We start from the raw sequence: 17,655 nt of genomic DNA on the forward strand, positions 1-17,655 counted from the left end.
AAACCTAACTTCCAGTGAAAATGGAAGTTAGGCATCTTGTTGTTAGCGGATTGGTCATAGATCAAACTAAAAAGTAAAATTACACGCCAAATAAATTCTTCCCAAAGATGATTTCTGACATTTTAGGTAGTTCTCGTCACGCTGATGTTTGTTCAAGTGTTCGTTTTCCTGATAAGTTTGACTTTAATTAGTTATTTGATGCTATAAAAGGGGGTGAGTGGTCATGATTGACAGCTGCTCTGAGTGAAGTAGTCATGGAGCTGGAGGCTCAGGAAGTGTATTAGAGAGGAGATGTAACTTTAACTTTCCATAACCGTCACGAGTCTGTGTAATAGAACATGTGTCAATTTGATCATAAATGTAGTTATAGAGATATTATGGTTAATTGTTGTGTCTTTCTAGCCAAACAGCTACCGTGGTGCTAACGTAGCAGCTAGGTGGCTCACGATAACAAGCCGCGGCCGTGGCACTGCTCATGATTGGTTCGGGTGGGTATGTGGGCGGGACCTCGATACTGCGGCTCCAGTCCACCGATCACTACTGCGCAGACTCTGGCTCCAAATGATGTCAAAATCTCAAGATGGAAGCTCCCATATCCGGGATATTTTAGCTCCACTTTTGTACAGTGGGAGGAAGTCTAGATGCGTCGTCCATCTTTATATACAGTCTATGTCATGACTGATAGGAAACAGGAAATGAACAGCGATCTGGACTTTGTGGCTCAATAACAACGTCACACCGCTATTTTGTAGTTTCAACCTGTTTCCAGTGTTTGTACTAAGCTAAGCTAACCTACTGGTTGCAGTTTCATATTTAGCGCACAGACATGAGAGTGATATCGATCTTCATGTCTAACGCTCGGCAACAAAGCAAATATGTGCATATCGAACTCTTCCTTTAAGTCAAACATTTAACAATAGCCTGATCAATGCCCACCACCACGGCTTTGGTGGCATGTAGGCACATAAATCATGTAAACAAGTGCGCATCAGATCTTTAAGAAACCTGATCAGAGAGTCGACTCCTCTGAAGGACAAAGACACAGAGCGTGACAAAACAGTTATTAAACCAAGAGCAAGCGAGACGATCTCTAGACCGAGCAGCAGGGAAAGGGGAGACGTGACCATGGAGGGGTGACAGAGCGAGACGCCAAAATGAAGAAATGCAGAGATGAGAGGATAGAGAAATAGAGGGCCTGCCAGACCTGACAGAGGCTGGAGGGAATAAAGGGGACCTCTCAAACCAGATAAACAGATCAGACTGGCTTCTGCTCATGTAGTCACTTATGACATTGAAAGGTAATTTTAAAGTTTGTGATATGTAGGGCTGCCTCTCTTGGTCTTCGTTGATGAAGATTTCTTTCACCGATTGGTCATTCTTTATGCTTTTCTTATACTGAATGACTTATTTCAAGAAACTTACGAGCACATCTCTGGTAAACACAAGATTCAAAGTGTTTTTGTGTGATTCTTTGCGGTGAAACTCAGTTTTACAGTGTTAGTCAGCTAAGAATTTCTTTGGTCGCGGACAACCCCAGTGATATTTAAAAAAGGTGTAAAATTATAGTTATATCAAATAATTCTGCAGTTGAGGTTTCAACTTGTTGTAAAATGTCGAGTACAAGTTTTGCTTTTGAATGTTCATGGTTTGAATGTGCAAACACCAGAGATAGACTAAGAAGTGGCGTCACCCAGTGGTTTGTGGACTTCCGTTTTGAAGCTTCGAGTTCGTCATTTCGCCATCTTGATATTTTGCAACCACAAGTGAGATGAGAGGGTGGAGCTAAGTATGTCTATTTGACTCTAAATGGGACCATAATTTACTAAACGAACATCATGCTGTATTGAAAAAGACTTGAAACTAGCGATTGAGACCATAAGCTCATGTTTACAATGTTTACTGAGGTAATAAATCAAGTGAGAAGCACAATCAGACTTGTTTTTGCAACCAGAGGAGTCGCCCCCTGCTGGCTGTTAGAAAGAATGCAAGTTTAAGGCACTTCAGCATTGGCTTCACTTTTCAGACCCGGCGGTTGCCCCCTGGCAAACACAGGTGGAAAAGTTCAACTATAACATTGCATTTTAAATATGATTTTAATGTCGTAAACAAAACAAAAACGTTAATAAACCCAAGCCGATTAAAAACAACACATGATTATCATAATTCCTTCTCTGCGTTTGGACAGGGGGAGTCGGAGGGAGAAGAAAATAATCATAACGAACAGACTGACAGCATTGAATGTCAATCAGTATGAGAGCCCTGTTGTGTTTTTTTTCCTGCCATTATCAAGTAACTACAGGTAAATATAGTGTTTTAGGATAGACATTAAATTCTGTCCTCGGCCTTGAAAGCAAATTGTCTGTTTGTCTGGTTCAACAAACTGCACAATCAATTCTAAAGACTTAAAAAGCACACCTGCTGTAGGTATCTCGCCACAGCTTTCAAAAAAGCATCTATCTCCTCTTCATTTCCTCACAATCCAGCCAGAGATGATAAAGTCGGAAGTAGGAAACAACGAGGCCTTCTGGGAGTCTGTTCTTCCAGCCTGCCGGTCCTCGGAGGACAGAGGAGGGAAATTACTATCAACGACACCAGTTTGGAGCAGCGGTGGCGATCAGATAAGACAACATTGTACACGCCACTCGTAAATCAATCAAGGTCACCTTGTGCTCTCTCTGCTTCTCTTATAGTTTAATTCATCATGAACACACTGCTGCACAGTTGCGGGGATAAAGTTATCAGAACCAGACGCACTGAGTCAAATATGTTTTTGACTCTTCTTGTGATTACTAACAGCCACAGCTCTGACCTTGATGTCTCATGTCTTTCTTCTAGCTGGCTGTCCCATAACGCCACCTGCTGGTCACAAACCTCCACACAGAGGTTTTAAATGAAAGCCACAGCTTGTAAATTATAGGCAAGTGGTGTTTACTAAACTAACAAAAGTCCCAACATAATGTTATTTCAATTAACATTAAAAATCCCCCTCCAGACAGTGGTGGAAGAAGAATTCACATCCTTTATTTTAGTGAAAGTAGCAATACCATAACATACAAATACTCCATTACAAGTGTCCTGCATTTAAGCAAAAGTACAAGAAGCCAAATGTACTTGGCCCCTTAATAGAGTTTGATTCCAATAAAATATTATAGGATTATTATTACTGATTTATACATTTTTAAGCAGCTTTTTAATGTGTTCAGTCAACGTGGCGCCACTTTTAACACCTTTATAAACTACTGGGTAATTAATTTCTAGCAAAAAATGATAATACTTCACTCGCTAATCATTTGATTTGAATGAAAAAAAAACGGTAACACTTAATTTTCAGGTCCACAAATTTCATGGTAATTAAGTGATAATTAGCAAGTAACCTATTTGAAAATATCTTTGGATTTACTGCCAAATTACCCCAATATTGACCTCAAAATTTATCAAAAATTACTTTATTATAAACATTATTTAATAATTATATTCCACTATTTCCCAATAGCTGGTAATTTATTTAATACATTTCCAGGAAAAGAATACAAAGTTAATTGATGTGCTTTATTTCCATGTCTGCTGATAAATAGATAATAATTAGCAAATAACTTATTTGAAATTTCTTTAAAAAACTCCCTGAATCATGACATTAGTTACCCGGTTACATTTGTGTAGACAATAAGTCACAATAGTGAGATTTGTGCCTGATCAGAAGTGTCTTCTATTACTTTTGGCTTTCCACCTCCGATCAAGAGCAGCGCACAGCCGCTTCCCAAGCCTAAGGGCTCTATTTTAATGATTATATGCTATTTTAGCATATAATTATTAAATAATGTTTATTATAAAGTAATTTTTGATCAATTTTGAGGTAAATATTGGAGTAAATTGGCAGTAATTCCAAAGAAATTTCAAATAGGTTACTTGCTAATTACCATGAAATTTGCAGACCTGTAAAATGAAAAGTAAATTTTTTTCCACTGAAATATAGTGTAGTATAAGTATAAAGTAGCATAAAGTGGTAATACCCAAGTGTAATACAAGTACCACAAATGATGCTTTCGTACAGTATCTGAGTACCTCTGGTCATTTTGGCCTCAGTATGAAAATGCTTTTCTCACATTCAGAGGTGTTTACTGTGTGCGTTATATTACTGAGGGACATGAGTGCAGGTGTGAGACTGTGATTAGAAAAAAGAAGAGAGAAGGGCTTAAACAAAAAGTGCAGAAAAACACAGGCAGATAGAAAATGTCCAGACGCCCTCACTTGTCACAGGAAGTTCCTCTTTTGTCAGGGTTTTACTCTGCAGGCTTCTCCCCTAGGTGGCATGTTTGATGAAGGTGTGAAGTATCAAGGCTTAATGTCAAGCCCACGCCTGCTTTAATTAAATTACATTTTCACTGACAGCAAAAACTCTCAAAATGTATAGAGAAAATATGATCTTACAGTGTTACATTTTATGTTTACAGATCATAATTACTGTAAACTAACCATATTACCACTACTAATAATAATAATAAAAATAAAGATGATCTTGTGAAAGACTGTTATTTCCATTAGTTATCATTTTTTAGGTGTTCATAAGTTTGCTTCTACTGTACTATTAGTTCAGGGTGATATGGGATGGATTCCTGGTTCTATTTCTAAAATGTGAAATGATAAGAAAGTGGAATCGTTTTCTTAATATGTCCAAATACAGGATCAATAAGAAGGTTTTTCTTTGGAGTAAGTCACATAATGCTCCATGTGCTACAGAACGTCGTGCTATTTTTGAGGAAGCTGAATTACAATACATATACAGTAATAATTTATAATGTAGCATGAACACAATTAGAAGAAAGTTACTTGTAAGATTTGAAGAAAAATGGTCGAAAAATATAGTGTTAAAACCAAAATTACAAACATATATTCAGATCAAGCACAATTATGGCACTGAATCTTATGTTATAGCAAACTTACCAAGAGGTCAAAGGTCTTTAGTTGCACAGTTACAAGCAGGAATCCTTCCTCTGGCCCTTGAAGTCGGTGGAGGACAACAGGTTGTGAGAAGTATGTGAGTTAAGAGAAGTTGAAAATGAATCATATTTTCTTTTGTATTGTCCAAACTATGATGAGTTAAGAACTTTTATTTTAAATTAAATGTCTGTTCAAAATCCAGAAATGTTTTGGTGCTCGGATGATGACAGAATGGAATGGCTATTTGATTTTAATACTTATAAGTTTACTACTTTTGGAGTGCTACTAGCTTGGAAAGGTGAGGATGGTTTATTTGTTTAGTATTATTAGTAATTCCAGTGTGCCTAGAAGCACAAGGCAAAGCCTTGTGCAAAGCACACTGGTCTATTATTCGACGGGCTTATTCCAGTGTGCCTAGAAGCACAAGGCTAAGCCTTGTGCAAAGCACACTGGTCTATTATCCTGCGGGCTTATTCCAGTGTGCCTAGAAGCACAAGGCAAAGCCTTGTGCAAAGCACACTGGTCTATTATTCGACGGGCTTATTCCAGTGTGCCTAGAAGCAAAAGGCAAAGCCTTGTGCAAAGCACACTGGTCTATTATTCGACGGGCTTATTCCAGTGTGCCTAGAAGCACAAGGCAAAGCCTTGTGCAAAGCACACTGGTCTATTATTCAACGGGCTTATTCCAGTGTGCCTAGAAACACAAGGCAAAGCCGTGTGCAAAGCACACTGGTCTATTATTCGACGGGCTTATTCCAGTGTGCCTAGAAGCACAAGGCAAAGCCTTGTGCAAAGCACACTGGTCTATTATCCTGCGGGCTTATTCCAGTGTGCCTAGAAGCACAAGGCAAAGCCTTGTGCAAAGCACACTGGTCTATTATCCTGCGGGCTTATTCCAGTGTGCCTAGAAGCACAAGGCAAAGCTTTGTGCAAAGCACACTGGTCTATTATCCTGCGGGCTTATTCCAGTGTGCCTAGAAGCACAAGGCAAAGCCTTGTGCAAAGCACACTGGTCTATTATCCTGCGGGCTTATTCCAGTGTGCCTAGAAGCACAAGGCAAAGCCTTGTGCAAAGCACACTGGTCTATTATCCTGCGGGCTTATTTCAGTGTGCCTAGAAGCACAAGGCAAAGCCTTGTGCAAAGCACACTGGTCTATTATTCGCCGGGCTTATTCCAGTGTGCCTAGAAGCACAAGGCAAAGCCTTGTGCAAAGCACACTGGTCTATTATCCTGCGGGCTTATTCCAGTGTGCCTAGAAGCACAAGGCAAAGCCTTGTGCAAAGCACACTGGTCTATTATTCGACTGACTTATTCCAGTGTGCCTAGAAGCACAAGGCAAAGCCTTGTGCAAAGCACACTGGTCTATTATTCGACTGACTTATTCCAGTGTGCCTAGAAGCACAAGGCAAAGCCTTGTGCAAAGCACACTGGTCTATTATTCGACGGGCTTATTCTTCCGCTTCTTCTGCCTAAACTTTGGCGCGCTACTCCTCCGGCAGCGTTGCCAACACCTGTACAAAAAGTACATCAAAACGTGCGGAATGATCGGGAATCGTGTGCTATGACCTGACTAAGAGATTCGCGCAGCGGTTTCCGAGAAAATTGCGCGAAAGCGCGATTTTCTTGCTCCATTGGAATGCATTGAAAATTGACGTGAAGAGTGCTCAAAATCACTCATCTTTGGGGCCATACAGAGTCGCCATACTTTAATGTAGAAACGTGATTAAAAGTTTAAACGGGTCACGGGACTTGGGACTTTATTTGGCCAAATGGAAATTTTTTGATAGCTGGCACGGTTTTCACGAAATCGCAGTTTACGTTTTGTGAATTTTTCAAACCGTTTCAGATTTTATAATGGGTGTGTATTGCGTGGGTCGTTAAGGGCTAGAGTGTGTGACATCATCGCTAGAGTGTGGTAAAGCTTTAAAATCTTTTGAAAATGTTCCTAACAAATTGCTCTGTAGTCAACAATTTTAACTCCTCATAGATAATTTGTTCATCAAATTGTAGGTATTTTTGTGCCGGTCGCAGTCATGTAGCTATGGAATCAGTCGGACTTACACATTTGGCGACACATGCCTGAACATGAGAGCAACTGCAGGCTTCGCTCCCATAGGGCCCCATATTAAATTTCACAGAATTTTTGGGATCAGAGAAAAAAGTTACTACTTTTCAAAACTGCCGCCGAGGTCACATTTTTGAAACTACAGACCCAAATGTCGCACCATTTGTTCATCAAAGACTCCTAACTGGTCTCATGAACAATCTAAGCGATAGGAGTCACGGTTTCTGTCGTAGAAGCACTTTTATGACATGTACGTCTCTGGTTAACTCCTATTATCAGTTGTCTGACTGAGTGTACTAAGCAGTGGCCAATCACCATGGCAACGTTTCATTCCTGCTAGACAGACAGGTGAATCACATCAGCCAATCAGAGCAGCCCGACTAACACACACACATTTTATATGTAACTCTTATCAGCAAATAGGCCCACAGTTTTAGGAGGAGTGAATCTCCTCCTATAACATTTAAAAATTATAATTTAAACATTATAATATACATTTAAACATTATACTGTATATTATCGTATACACAGTCGTATACACAGTTATAGGAGGAGCTTTGCTCCTCCTATAACTGTGTATAGGCCTACAGAAGCGTACAGGCCTACAGTTAAAGGAGGAGCGAAGCTCTCTTTCCACTGTTCCAACAATCACAAACTCTGGTTTTGGTCAAAATAAACCCTTAATTCATAGCATCAACAGATAGATATTCAGTTTGTTCAGTTCATTTCAGTGTTTTACCCCAAGAGTGACTCATTTTCTCAAACAAATAGATAGAGGATCTATGTTCACTTTGTTCAGTTCACATATTTCGAGAGGAGTGACTCATCTTCTCGAACAAATCGATAGAGGATCTCTGAACAAGTCAACAGACCTAACATTTCTGACGCTGCATGGCGCTGTTGTGTGTGTTCGTGCGTGTGTTAATCTCCCGACAGAGGGCGCAGAGGACAGAAGCTGCGCGCAGTTTAAATGACACCAATAGGTTACTGTGTGTGTCACCTAGCATAGTTTTTATAGCATGACTAACTTGAGTTTTGAACTAATATTTCCCGCCAGTAGGTGGCTAATCACGTGGGGTGTCTCCTTTAGTCACAGAGCAGTGTTAATGTGCATGTACGTTGTTTTGATTTCACATGTAAACAATGGTGTGCCATGACTGTTCTAAGAGATTCACGTAGCGGTCTCCGAAAAAATCGCGCGAAAGAGCGATTTCTTTGTTCCATAGGAATGAGTGGCAAATCGACGTGAAGAGAGCACAAAAACACTCATCTTTAGGGCCATACAGAGTCGCCATACTTTAACGTAGAAAAATGATGAAAAGTTTAAACGGGTCACGAGACTTGGGACTTATTGGGCCTATCAACCCCCTTCTTATAACCTCACTATGGTTCTCAGACCCCCCCCAGCACCAGGTACACTGGTCAAAATTTCTTGCGAAATTTTTTAGTTCCAGTGTGCCTAGAAGCACAAGGCAAAGCCTTGTGCAAAGCACACTGGTCTATTATCCTGCGGGCTTATTCCAGTGTGCCTAGAAGCACAAGGCAAAGCCTTGTGCAAAGCACACTGGTCTATTATCCCACGGGCTTAATCTTATTCAGACTTCTGCCTAAACTTTGCCGCGCTACTCCTCCGGCAGCGTTGCCAACACCTGTACAAAAAGTACATCAAAACGTGCGGAATGATCGGGAATCGTGTGCTATGACCTGACTAAGAGATTCGCGCAGCGGTTTCCGAGAAAATCGCGCGAAAGTGCGATTTTTTTGCTCCATTGGAATGCATTGAAAATCGACGTGAAGAGTGCTCATAAACACTCCTCTTTGGGGCCATACAGAGTCACCATACTTTAACGTAGAAACGTGATTAAAAGTTTAAACGGGTCACGAGACTTGGGACTTTATTTGGCCAAATGGAAATTTTTTGATAGCTGGCACGGTTTTCACGAAATCGCAGTTTACGTTTTGTGAAATTTTCAGACCGTTTCAGATTTTATAATGGGTGTGTATTGCGTGGGTCGTTAAGGGCTAGAGCGCGTGACATCATCGCTAGAGTGCGGGAAAGCTTTGAAAGCTTTTGAAAATTTTCTGAACAAATTGCTCTGTAGCCCACAATGTCCACTCCTCATACACAATTAATACATCAAAACGTAGGTATTTTTGTGCCGGTCGCAGACATGTAGCTATGGAATCAGTCGGACTTACACATTTGGTGACACATGCCTGAACGTGAGAGCAACTGCAGGCTTCGCTCCCATAGGGCCCCATATTAAATTTCACAGAATGTTTTGGATCAGAGAAAAAAGTTAATACTTTTCGAAACTGCCGCCGAGGTCACATTTTTGAAACTATAGACCCAAATGTCGCACCATTTGTTCATCAGAGACTCCTAACTGGTCTCATGAACAATCTAAGCGATAGGAGTCACGGTTTCTGTCGTAGAAGCACTTTTATGACATGTACGTCTCTGGTTAACTCCTATTATAAACTGCCCCACTGTGGCCAAGCAGCAGTGGCCAATCACCATGGCAACTTTTGATTGCTGCTAGACAGCTGATTCACATTAGCCAATCAGTGCAGGCTGACTAACACACACACACACACACACACACTATTTACTGTATCAAGCCATTTCAGTGAGCCAGCATGCTCTAAACCAGGGCTTCAATGGATCAGGGCCATAATTAATGTTATTAATTACACCTGTGATTAAAAGCCCCCAACTCTCATTGTATGATAACAGGAACTAGGTATTCACCTACTTTTCAAAATAAAATCCCTCAACTCTTACTGTATGTTAACAGGAAACTAAACACTCGTCATGGCCCCCCAATCACCATGGCAGACACGCACGCAGCGAATGGGCCCACAGTGATGACCTCACTATGGACCTCAGACAGTCTGAATCTGCCCCCCCTCCACACACACACCACCCCTAGCCCCCACCCATCCCCCCAGCACCAGGCACACTGGTCAAAATTTCTTGCGAAATTTTCTAGGGAAGTCTTACTATTCCTCTTCCTATGGTTTTTCTTGCGAAATGTTCTAGTATTTATTACAATTAAGATAATAAGATAAACAAATATATATATAATCTTTCGGGACTTCAATGGTCCATGAAAAGTAAAAGAAATTAAATATGATTAATTCAAAAATATTTAAAAATACACAGCCCCCGAAGTCCCGCTTTTTTTTTTTTAATTAATGTTTTAAATAAAATCTTGTGAATACATGATGACAACGTATGCACCCAAAATATTAATAGTGTCAAGATATTAAATAATATTTATTACAATTAAGATACGATTAAAAAAATACTTCAAGGGTCTGAAAAAAAGTAAAATAATATTGAAAAAATATAAAAAGAAATAATACAAATAAAATATAATATCATTTATAATATAATATCATATATTATATTATATTTATAATATAATTTACAAATAAAAAGAAATATAAACAATAAGATGCCAGAAAAACAGTAAGAAATTTATTCTATTTCTTTTTTTAGGACCAGGTATAACATCGCAGAAGTATGTAGCTAATGGACGTAATGTTTAATGATCTATTTGCAGAAATTATATATAATAAATAATATTCATAACCATGTTTTCATTAGTGTATAATCACTATCACAATGTTATAATGTTTGTACACATATTATGGGATTTGGCTATGAAAAAGAATCCTAATCTGCGAGAAGCTGTTGTTTTAGTATTTGTTTTTGATTAAAGGTCCCATATCATGCTCATTTTCAGGTTCATACTTGTGTTTTGTGTTTCTATTAGAACATGTTTACATGCTGTAATGTTAAAAAAAAAAAATGATTTTCCTCATACTGTCTGCCTGAATATACCTGTGTTTACCCTCTGTCTGAAACGCACTGTTTTTGTGCATTTCAACGGAATTGCAATGGAATTGCGTTGCTAGGCAACAGCTTGGGTCCATGTTTACTTCCTGTCAGCTGATGTTATTCACATCCACTGATACAGGAAATAAACTGGGACACATTTAGAATATTTATGTTTAAAACCATGTAATGGTCTAAATATTGTATATTTGTGACATCACAAATGGACAGAAATCCTAACGGCTTGTTTCAAACGCACAGTTTCTCAATACGGGCTGTGTGCATTTCTCCTTATATTGAGCGTTTTGATAGTTTAACAGTATTTATCTATCACTTAACCCTGCTTTATAATATAAAAGACATGAAAATCTCACTTTTTACAATATGGGACCTTTAAATACATTTATTGGTTTAGATTTGACTTGACATCATGCATTCTAAGAGTAGAACTGTACAACAGTAGAATGTTGTGAGGTCATGAGGAAGTTGTGATGTCATGAAGCAGTTGTGATGTCATAAAGGAGTTGTGAGGTCATGAAGCAGTTGTGAGGTATTAAAGGAATTGTGAGGCCAACATTCCGGAGAAAACTCTTGATACCAACCAAAATCTCTTATCAATCTCATTTCAACTGTGAACTTCGAGTCTTCGACATTTCAACGGTGAACTTCGAATCTTCGACATTTCAACGGTGAACCATTACTGTTTGAGAGCCATGCCTTACAAGTTAAGAACAAGATTAGTAAGGACTCCTGAGCGTCCGTCCTCCAGTAGAAATCTGGGTAAGTAGTGATACCAAAATCCTGACGAGAACTGCAGTCTCTCTTACTTTAATATCCATATGATTTAGCTGCTGGGCTAGTGATTACTAACGCTGCTTCTTCCTTAAGTCTGTCAGACAGTAGATCCCATCCAGGACATTTCAACGGTGAACCATTACCGTTTGAGAGCCATGCCTTACAATTTAAGAACAAGATTAGTAAGGACTCCTGAGCGTCCGTCCTCCAGTAGAAATCTGGGTAAGTAGTGATACCAAAATCCTGACGAGAACTGCAGTCTCTCTTACTTTAATATCCATATGATTTAGCTGCTGGGCTAATGATTACTAACGCTGCTTCTTCCTTAAGTCTGTCAGACAGTAGATCCCATCCAGGACATGCTGAACAACAGGTCAGGTGGAAACCAGAGGGCCACCAACAGAAAGTCTGACGAGAGCCATGAAAGAGCCATCAAGACTAGCAGGACAAATCAATGTCCCTCTGAGGGCTTCAGACCGTCATTCAGCAGAGGTTAGATGATATAGAAAGAACCTCAGGGGCTATTTTTTTAAAGTCTGGGTAACGTAAAAATAGCAACACAACTACTTGGTTAGATTTAGGAAAAGATTGACTTAGTTGGGTATAGGCAACAAAACTACTTGCTTAGGGTTAGGAAAAATATACAAACAGTACATACTGTATACACATACAGTATATAGTGTGACTGGGTCGGTCCGGCTTGTCTCTGCCATGCTATATACACCTGGGTGCTAATAACATCTGCCTTAAAAATATCACCAAGTATAAAAAAATTTGGTTTAAAAATCATGAAAAAATGAGTGTTAAGTGTTATAAGTCTGGCCGAACCACTCCAGTTTTTATATAGTGTTAGGGAAGGGGTTATGCTAAGGATGGCTCCAGTGGTGAAAAGCAGTCTAAATCCACAATTCAGTACTATATAGTTCAGTCTTTTCACATGTTTTCAGCACTAAGTTTCTAACATATGTTTAGGAAACTTTAACTCCGCTGAGGATGCTGGGACATCGACACCCGCCTGCGCCAGCATTAGCTCCAAATCTGAGGAGAAGAAGGGCAGGAAGAGGAGGTTCGAGGACACAGGAGCATACGGGAAGAGGAAAAGAACGTTCATGAGTCCCAATGAGGGCACCAGCTACCAGGACACCACTGAGACCACCCCTGAGGCCATCCCTGAGACCATCCCTGACGCCATCCCTGAGGCCACCCCTGAAACCTCCCTCAGGTCCGGATCTGATACCTTCATCAGCACCAACTCTGAGGAGAAGAAGGGCAGGAAGAGGAAGTCTGAGGACACAGGAGAATACGGGAAGAGGAGAAAAACGCCCCTCAGTTCCGGTACGGACACCAGCTACCAGGGCACCAATGATACCACCACTGAGTCCACCCCTGAGACCATCCCTGAGACCACCTCCAGTGATGAATTTGACACCTCCTCCACACAAAACAGTAGAGGTGAGTAGAGATAGAAATATGTGAAACATTGATGAAGTGTGAGTTCTATCAGTAAATTCAGTTGAGTTTACTCTTCATGAGGAAGGCTGTTTCAGCGCTTATTTTCTAACATGTATAATGTGTTTAGAAATCTTTGACTCTGATGAGGATACTGTGTCATGGATACCCGCCAGCACTGACTCTGAGGAGAAGAAGAGCAGGAAGAGGAAGTCTGAGGACACAGGAGACTACGGGAAGAGGAGAAGAACGTCCCTCAATCCCAGTGCGGGCACCAGCTACCCCTGGTACCAGGCACCCCTGTGCTACCTCTCGAACCCATTTCCTTCTCTTTTTAATCTCTTTTTTCCATCCATCCCTGAGACCATCCCTGAGACCATCCCTGAGACCATCCCTAAGGCCATCCCTGAGGCCACCGCTGAGACCATCCCTGAGGCCATCCCTGAGACCATCCCTGACGCCATCCCTGAGGCCACCCCTGAAACCTCCTTCAGGTCCGGATCTGATACCTTCATCAGCACCAACTCTGAGGAGAAGAAGGGCAGGAAGAGGAAGTCTGAGGACACAGGAGAATACGGGAAGAGGAGAAAAACGCCCCTCAGTTCCGGTACGGACACCAGCTACCAGGGCACCAATGATACCACCCCTGAGACCATCCCTGAGACCACCTCCAGTGATGAATTTGACACCTCCTCCACACAAAACAGTAGAGGTGAGTAGAGATAGAAATATGTGAAACATTGATGAAGTGTGAGTTCTATCAGTAAATTCAATTGAGTTTACTCTTCATGAGGAAGGCTGTTTCAGCGCTTATTTTCTAACATGTATAATGTGTTTAGAAATCTTTGACTCCGCTGAGGATACTGTGTCATGGATACCCGCCAGCACTGACTCTGAGGAGAAGAAGAGCAGGAAGAGGAAGTCTGAGGACACAGGAGACTACGGGAAGAGGAGAAGAACGTCCCTCAATCCCAGTGCGGACACCAGCTACCCCTGGTACCAGGCACCCCTGCACTACCTCTCGTACCCATTTCCTTTTCTTTTTAATCGCTTTTTTCCATCCATCCCTGAGACCATCCCTGAGGCCATCCCTGAGACCATCCCTGAGGCCATCCCTGAGGCCATCCCTGAGGCCATCCCTGAGACCATCCCTGAGGCCATCCCTGAGACCATCCCTGAGACCACCCCTAAGGCCACCAGTAGCGACTCTGACACCACCTTCCCAGAAGCCACTCTGTTTCACAACAGAGGTGAGTAGAGATAGAAATACGTGAAACATTGATGAAGTGTGAGTTCCATCAGTAAATTCAGTTTAGTTTATTCTTCATGGGGCGTACTACTAGCCTGGGAAGACTGTTGTATAATGTCTAGTGGATGTTGATAGGCAGATCTTGTTACCTTTGGACAGAATCAGACTGTTCACAGTCTTGATGCTAAGCTAAGCTTAACCGTCTGCTGGCTCAAAAGGTCATATCGTTCCTCTAAGTTTCAGTCTTGGCTTTTCGATTCATATCGGTAATAGGATTCGATTTTCAATTAGTAATTGTTACTGTAGTATTAGGGGTTAGTTTAGAAGTGGAAAGAAAGTTCTGAACAAGTACAGTCAAAGTGTTTGTGTTTTGTTTCTGCAGCTGACTTTGAGGCGAAATATGAGGAAGAGGGAATGCTGGGTGAAGGAAGCTTCGGAGCAGTCTTTGCTGGCCACCGCAAGGACGACCATCTGCCTGTAAGTTATACACACACACACACACACACACACAGAATCCATGATTCATGTATCCGCTCTGTATGTAGTCAACGTATCCTCATACAACGGTTCATATGATACTGTATTTTACAAAAAGTTATTCCTACTTTTCATTGCGCTTTCCTACGAATATCCAGCAACACGTGACGCATGTGTCAATTTCTGCTCCAGTCTTTTCAAAATAAAAGTTAGATTTAGGAAAAGATCGACTTGGGTAGGTTTAGGCAACAAAACTTTTTAGTTAGGTATTGGAATTTGTTTGGGTTAAAATAACACCGGGAGAGGCTTAATTTAAGTACAGAAGTTACATGAGAAAAACTACTTAGTTATGTTTAGGTAAAGATCGACTTAGTTAGGTTTAGGCACCAAAACTACTTAGTTAGGTTTAGGCAACAAAACTACTTAGTTAGGTTTAGGCAACAAAACTACTTAGTTAGGTTTAGATAACACAACTACTTAGTTAGGTTTAGACAAAACAACTACTTAGTTAGGTTTAGATAACACGGTTTGGGTTAAAATAATTCCGGAAGTGGCGTAACTTAAGTAGCGAAGTTACATGACAAATCAACGTTGACTTCAGGTTTCACGCGGGGTACAAACACCGGCCTATTGGGGAAATTCCGGTAATTTTTGACCCACCCATAGACCCCGTTCCCTCCCTGCGCGGCAGTTGTCGCTCTTTATACTTTGTGGTTCACAATTACGTGGATTACATACAAATTGATTTTGTGGGATATATATACGAATGACAGTGCATTACTTTTCGTAGGTATAGCTACGAAGGGCGTATGAGAACAGCCTCATGTAGTATAAGCTGACCAAATGTCTGTTTCTGTCCCGTAGGTGGCCATAAAGCGTATCCGCGAGTTTCTTTACACAACAGTGGTAAGAGATTTGTTTTTCATCCTAATACCAACACTCTACATTATTTAAATCATTTGAGTAACATTTATTTTTAGTTATTTTTATTCTGAGTACAAAGGGAACATGTTCCTCTTGTACCTCATACAATCTATACTGTTAACTTTTGTATACATGTGTATATTAAGGTTTCATTATTTGCTTTCTCTTTCACTCCATATCTTTAGGATTTGGATGGGGAAGTTACAGATCTCCCTACAGAGGTGGCGCTGCTGCTGTACCTCAATCAAGCAGGAGCAGGAACCAGTGCCGTGGTGGGCCTGCTGGACTGGTACAATCTGGACAATGAGCTGATTCTCGTCCTAGAGAGACCCGTCCCCTGCATGGATCTCTATAACTATTTGGGGTCCATACAGTCATCAATACAGGAGGACATGGGCCGGGTAAGCAGTTGATGACATGTGTGTTTCTGTATGTGTGTCCACGCCAACCGTGTCACACAGTCTTCATGTCTCTTTCTTTCTCCCCCAGATCATAACAAAACAACTGGTGGAAGGTCTCCAAGAGGTCCACTCCGGAGAAGTTTTCCACAGGGACATCAAGATGGAAAACATCCTCATCGAAACCGGTTCTGATGTCCCACGTGTCTGGATCATTGACTTTGGCTCTGGCGAATTTCTGACAGAGGAGAGGTACACTGAAAATGAAGGTAGGCTGTCGTTCTTATGGTCCTGTTCTCTGAAACAACCCAGCATCTTTGCCGTCTCTGTCCTGTACTCCCGTCCCTCATCCATTAACCTTTGTCTCTGTGTGGCTGTATGTATTGTAGGTACCCTGGTATACACTACTCCTGAGTATATCCGGCGTGGGTGGTCCACGCCTGAAGCTACCACGGTGTGGCAGCTCGGTGCGGTGCTGTTTGAGATGCTGCATGATGGGGTGACCCCCTTCCATAGCCCCTGTGACATCATCAATGCAATCCCTGACATCCGTGACACTCTTTCCTACAGTAAGACATGCAGTAGAATACAAGCACACACATAAACACACAAAGAGTACAGCATTTGTATTTAAACATGATTCCTGTTGGTCTGTCCAGATTGCCAAGATTTTATAGCACGCTGTATGGACAAGAGCCCAGAGGCCCGACCCACCCTGGAGACTCTTAAGCACCACCCCTGGCTCGTGTGAGCTGTGGTCCTGAGGGATCCAGTCTGATGTGATACAGACTGGACCTCTCGGACCACGGATGGATCCCTGAAGACCACGGAAGGACCTCGTCCAGGGTTAACGCTGCTGTAGTCCCCATATGTGGCTCCCATTGCACTCTCTCTTGAAGCAGAAGAAATCAGACGGAGAGGCTGGTGGCGTCAATCTCTAGTAGGGCTGTGACGGGGAGGAAAATTTCTTGTGACAACATGGGTGTTACCGATTACACCAGAGATTTTACAGGAAAAGATGACGGTCATCATGTGTAGCCGCTTACTTTGATCTTTACCTTCAGGTGGCTGAGTGACTAGCCTCTCCGGTAGAACTTTTGCTGCGGAGCCGCTGGGGTGTACCCGGCGCCGCTCCGCCGCGCACACCAGCTATGACCGTTCCGTCCTCCTCTTAGCATTGGGTATAAATCTGAAATTTAAACCGCGTTTGCTTTCCTCTGCCATCTCTCGGTCTTTCAACTCTCTCCCGTCCCGTGTGTGTGAAATCTGACTCCTGCTACTCTCTGCTGAGAATCTGTATGGAGCAGATGCATCGGTCGTCCGACTATCTATTGACAACCTGCCGCTGCAGGTGTGGGTGGCGGGTATGTAATGTAATGTGCCCGACCACCGTGTAACACTGGTAACACGGACTACCGCGACAAGCCATAGTGATTATAGGCCTACGTTCATGCTTCAAACACCCAGCTGTCCGTGGAGAGGGGATCTCTCTTTGAATTGCCTTTTCCGAGGTT

The 17,655-nt window shown here is 41.7% G+C and overlaps 1 protein-coding gene across 2 annotated transcripts; it reads left to right on the forward strand.

Moving 5' to 3' along the window:
- The first annotated feature begins 11,461 nt into the window (after positions 1-11,461).
- LOC119497645 (serine/threonine-protein kinase pakA-like) lies at positions 11,462-17,375 on the forward strand. Of its 2 annotated transcripts, none has more exons than XM_037785907.1 (11): positions 11,462-11,629; positions 11,738-11,866; positions 11,975-12,136; positions 12,617-13,096; positions 13,224-13,528; positions 14,286-14,343; positions 14,725-14,819; positions 15,684-15,725; positions 15,929-16,144; positions 16,233-16,710; positions 16,801-17,375. In XM_037785907.1, exons 1-11 carry the CDS (start codon positions 11,563-11,565, stop codon positions 16,890-16,892), a joined length of 2,124 nt encoding a protein of 707 aa, XP_037641835.1. In that variant the 5' UTR covers positions 11,462-11,562; the 3' UTR covers positions 16,893-17,375. The 2 variants fall into 2 exon arrangements, with proteins under 2 accessions (XP_037641835.1, XP_037641828.1); XM_037785900.1 differs by having other exon boundaries at positions 13,224-13,492; positions 14,226-14,343.
- Positions 17,376-17,655: the final 280 nt, after the last annotated feature.

Source organism: Sebastes umbrosus, chromosome 1 (assembly GCF_015220745.1).
Source record: "Sebastes umbrosus isolate fSebUmb1 chromosome 1, fSebUmb1.pri, whole genome shotgun sequence".
Lineage (NCBI taxonomy): Eukaryota > Metazoa > Chordata > Actinopteri > Perciformes > Sebastidae > Sebastes > Sebastes umbrosus.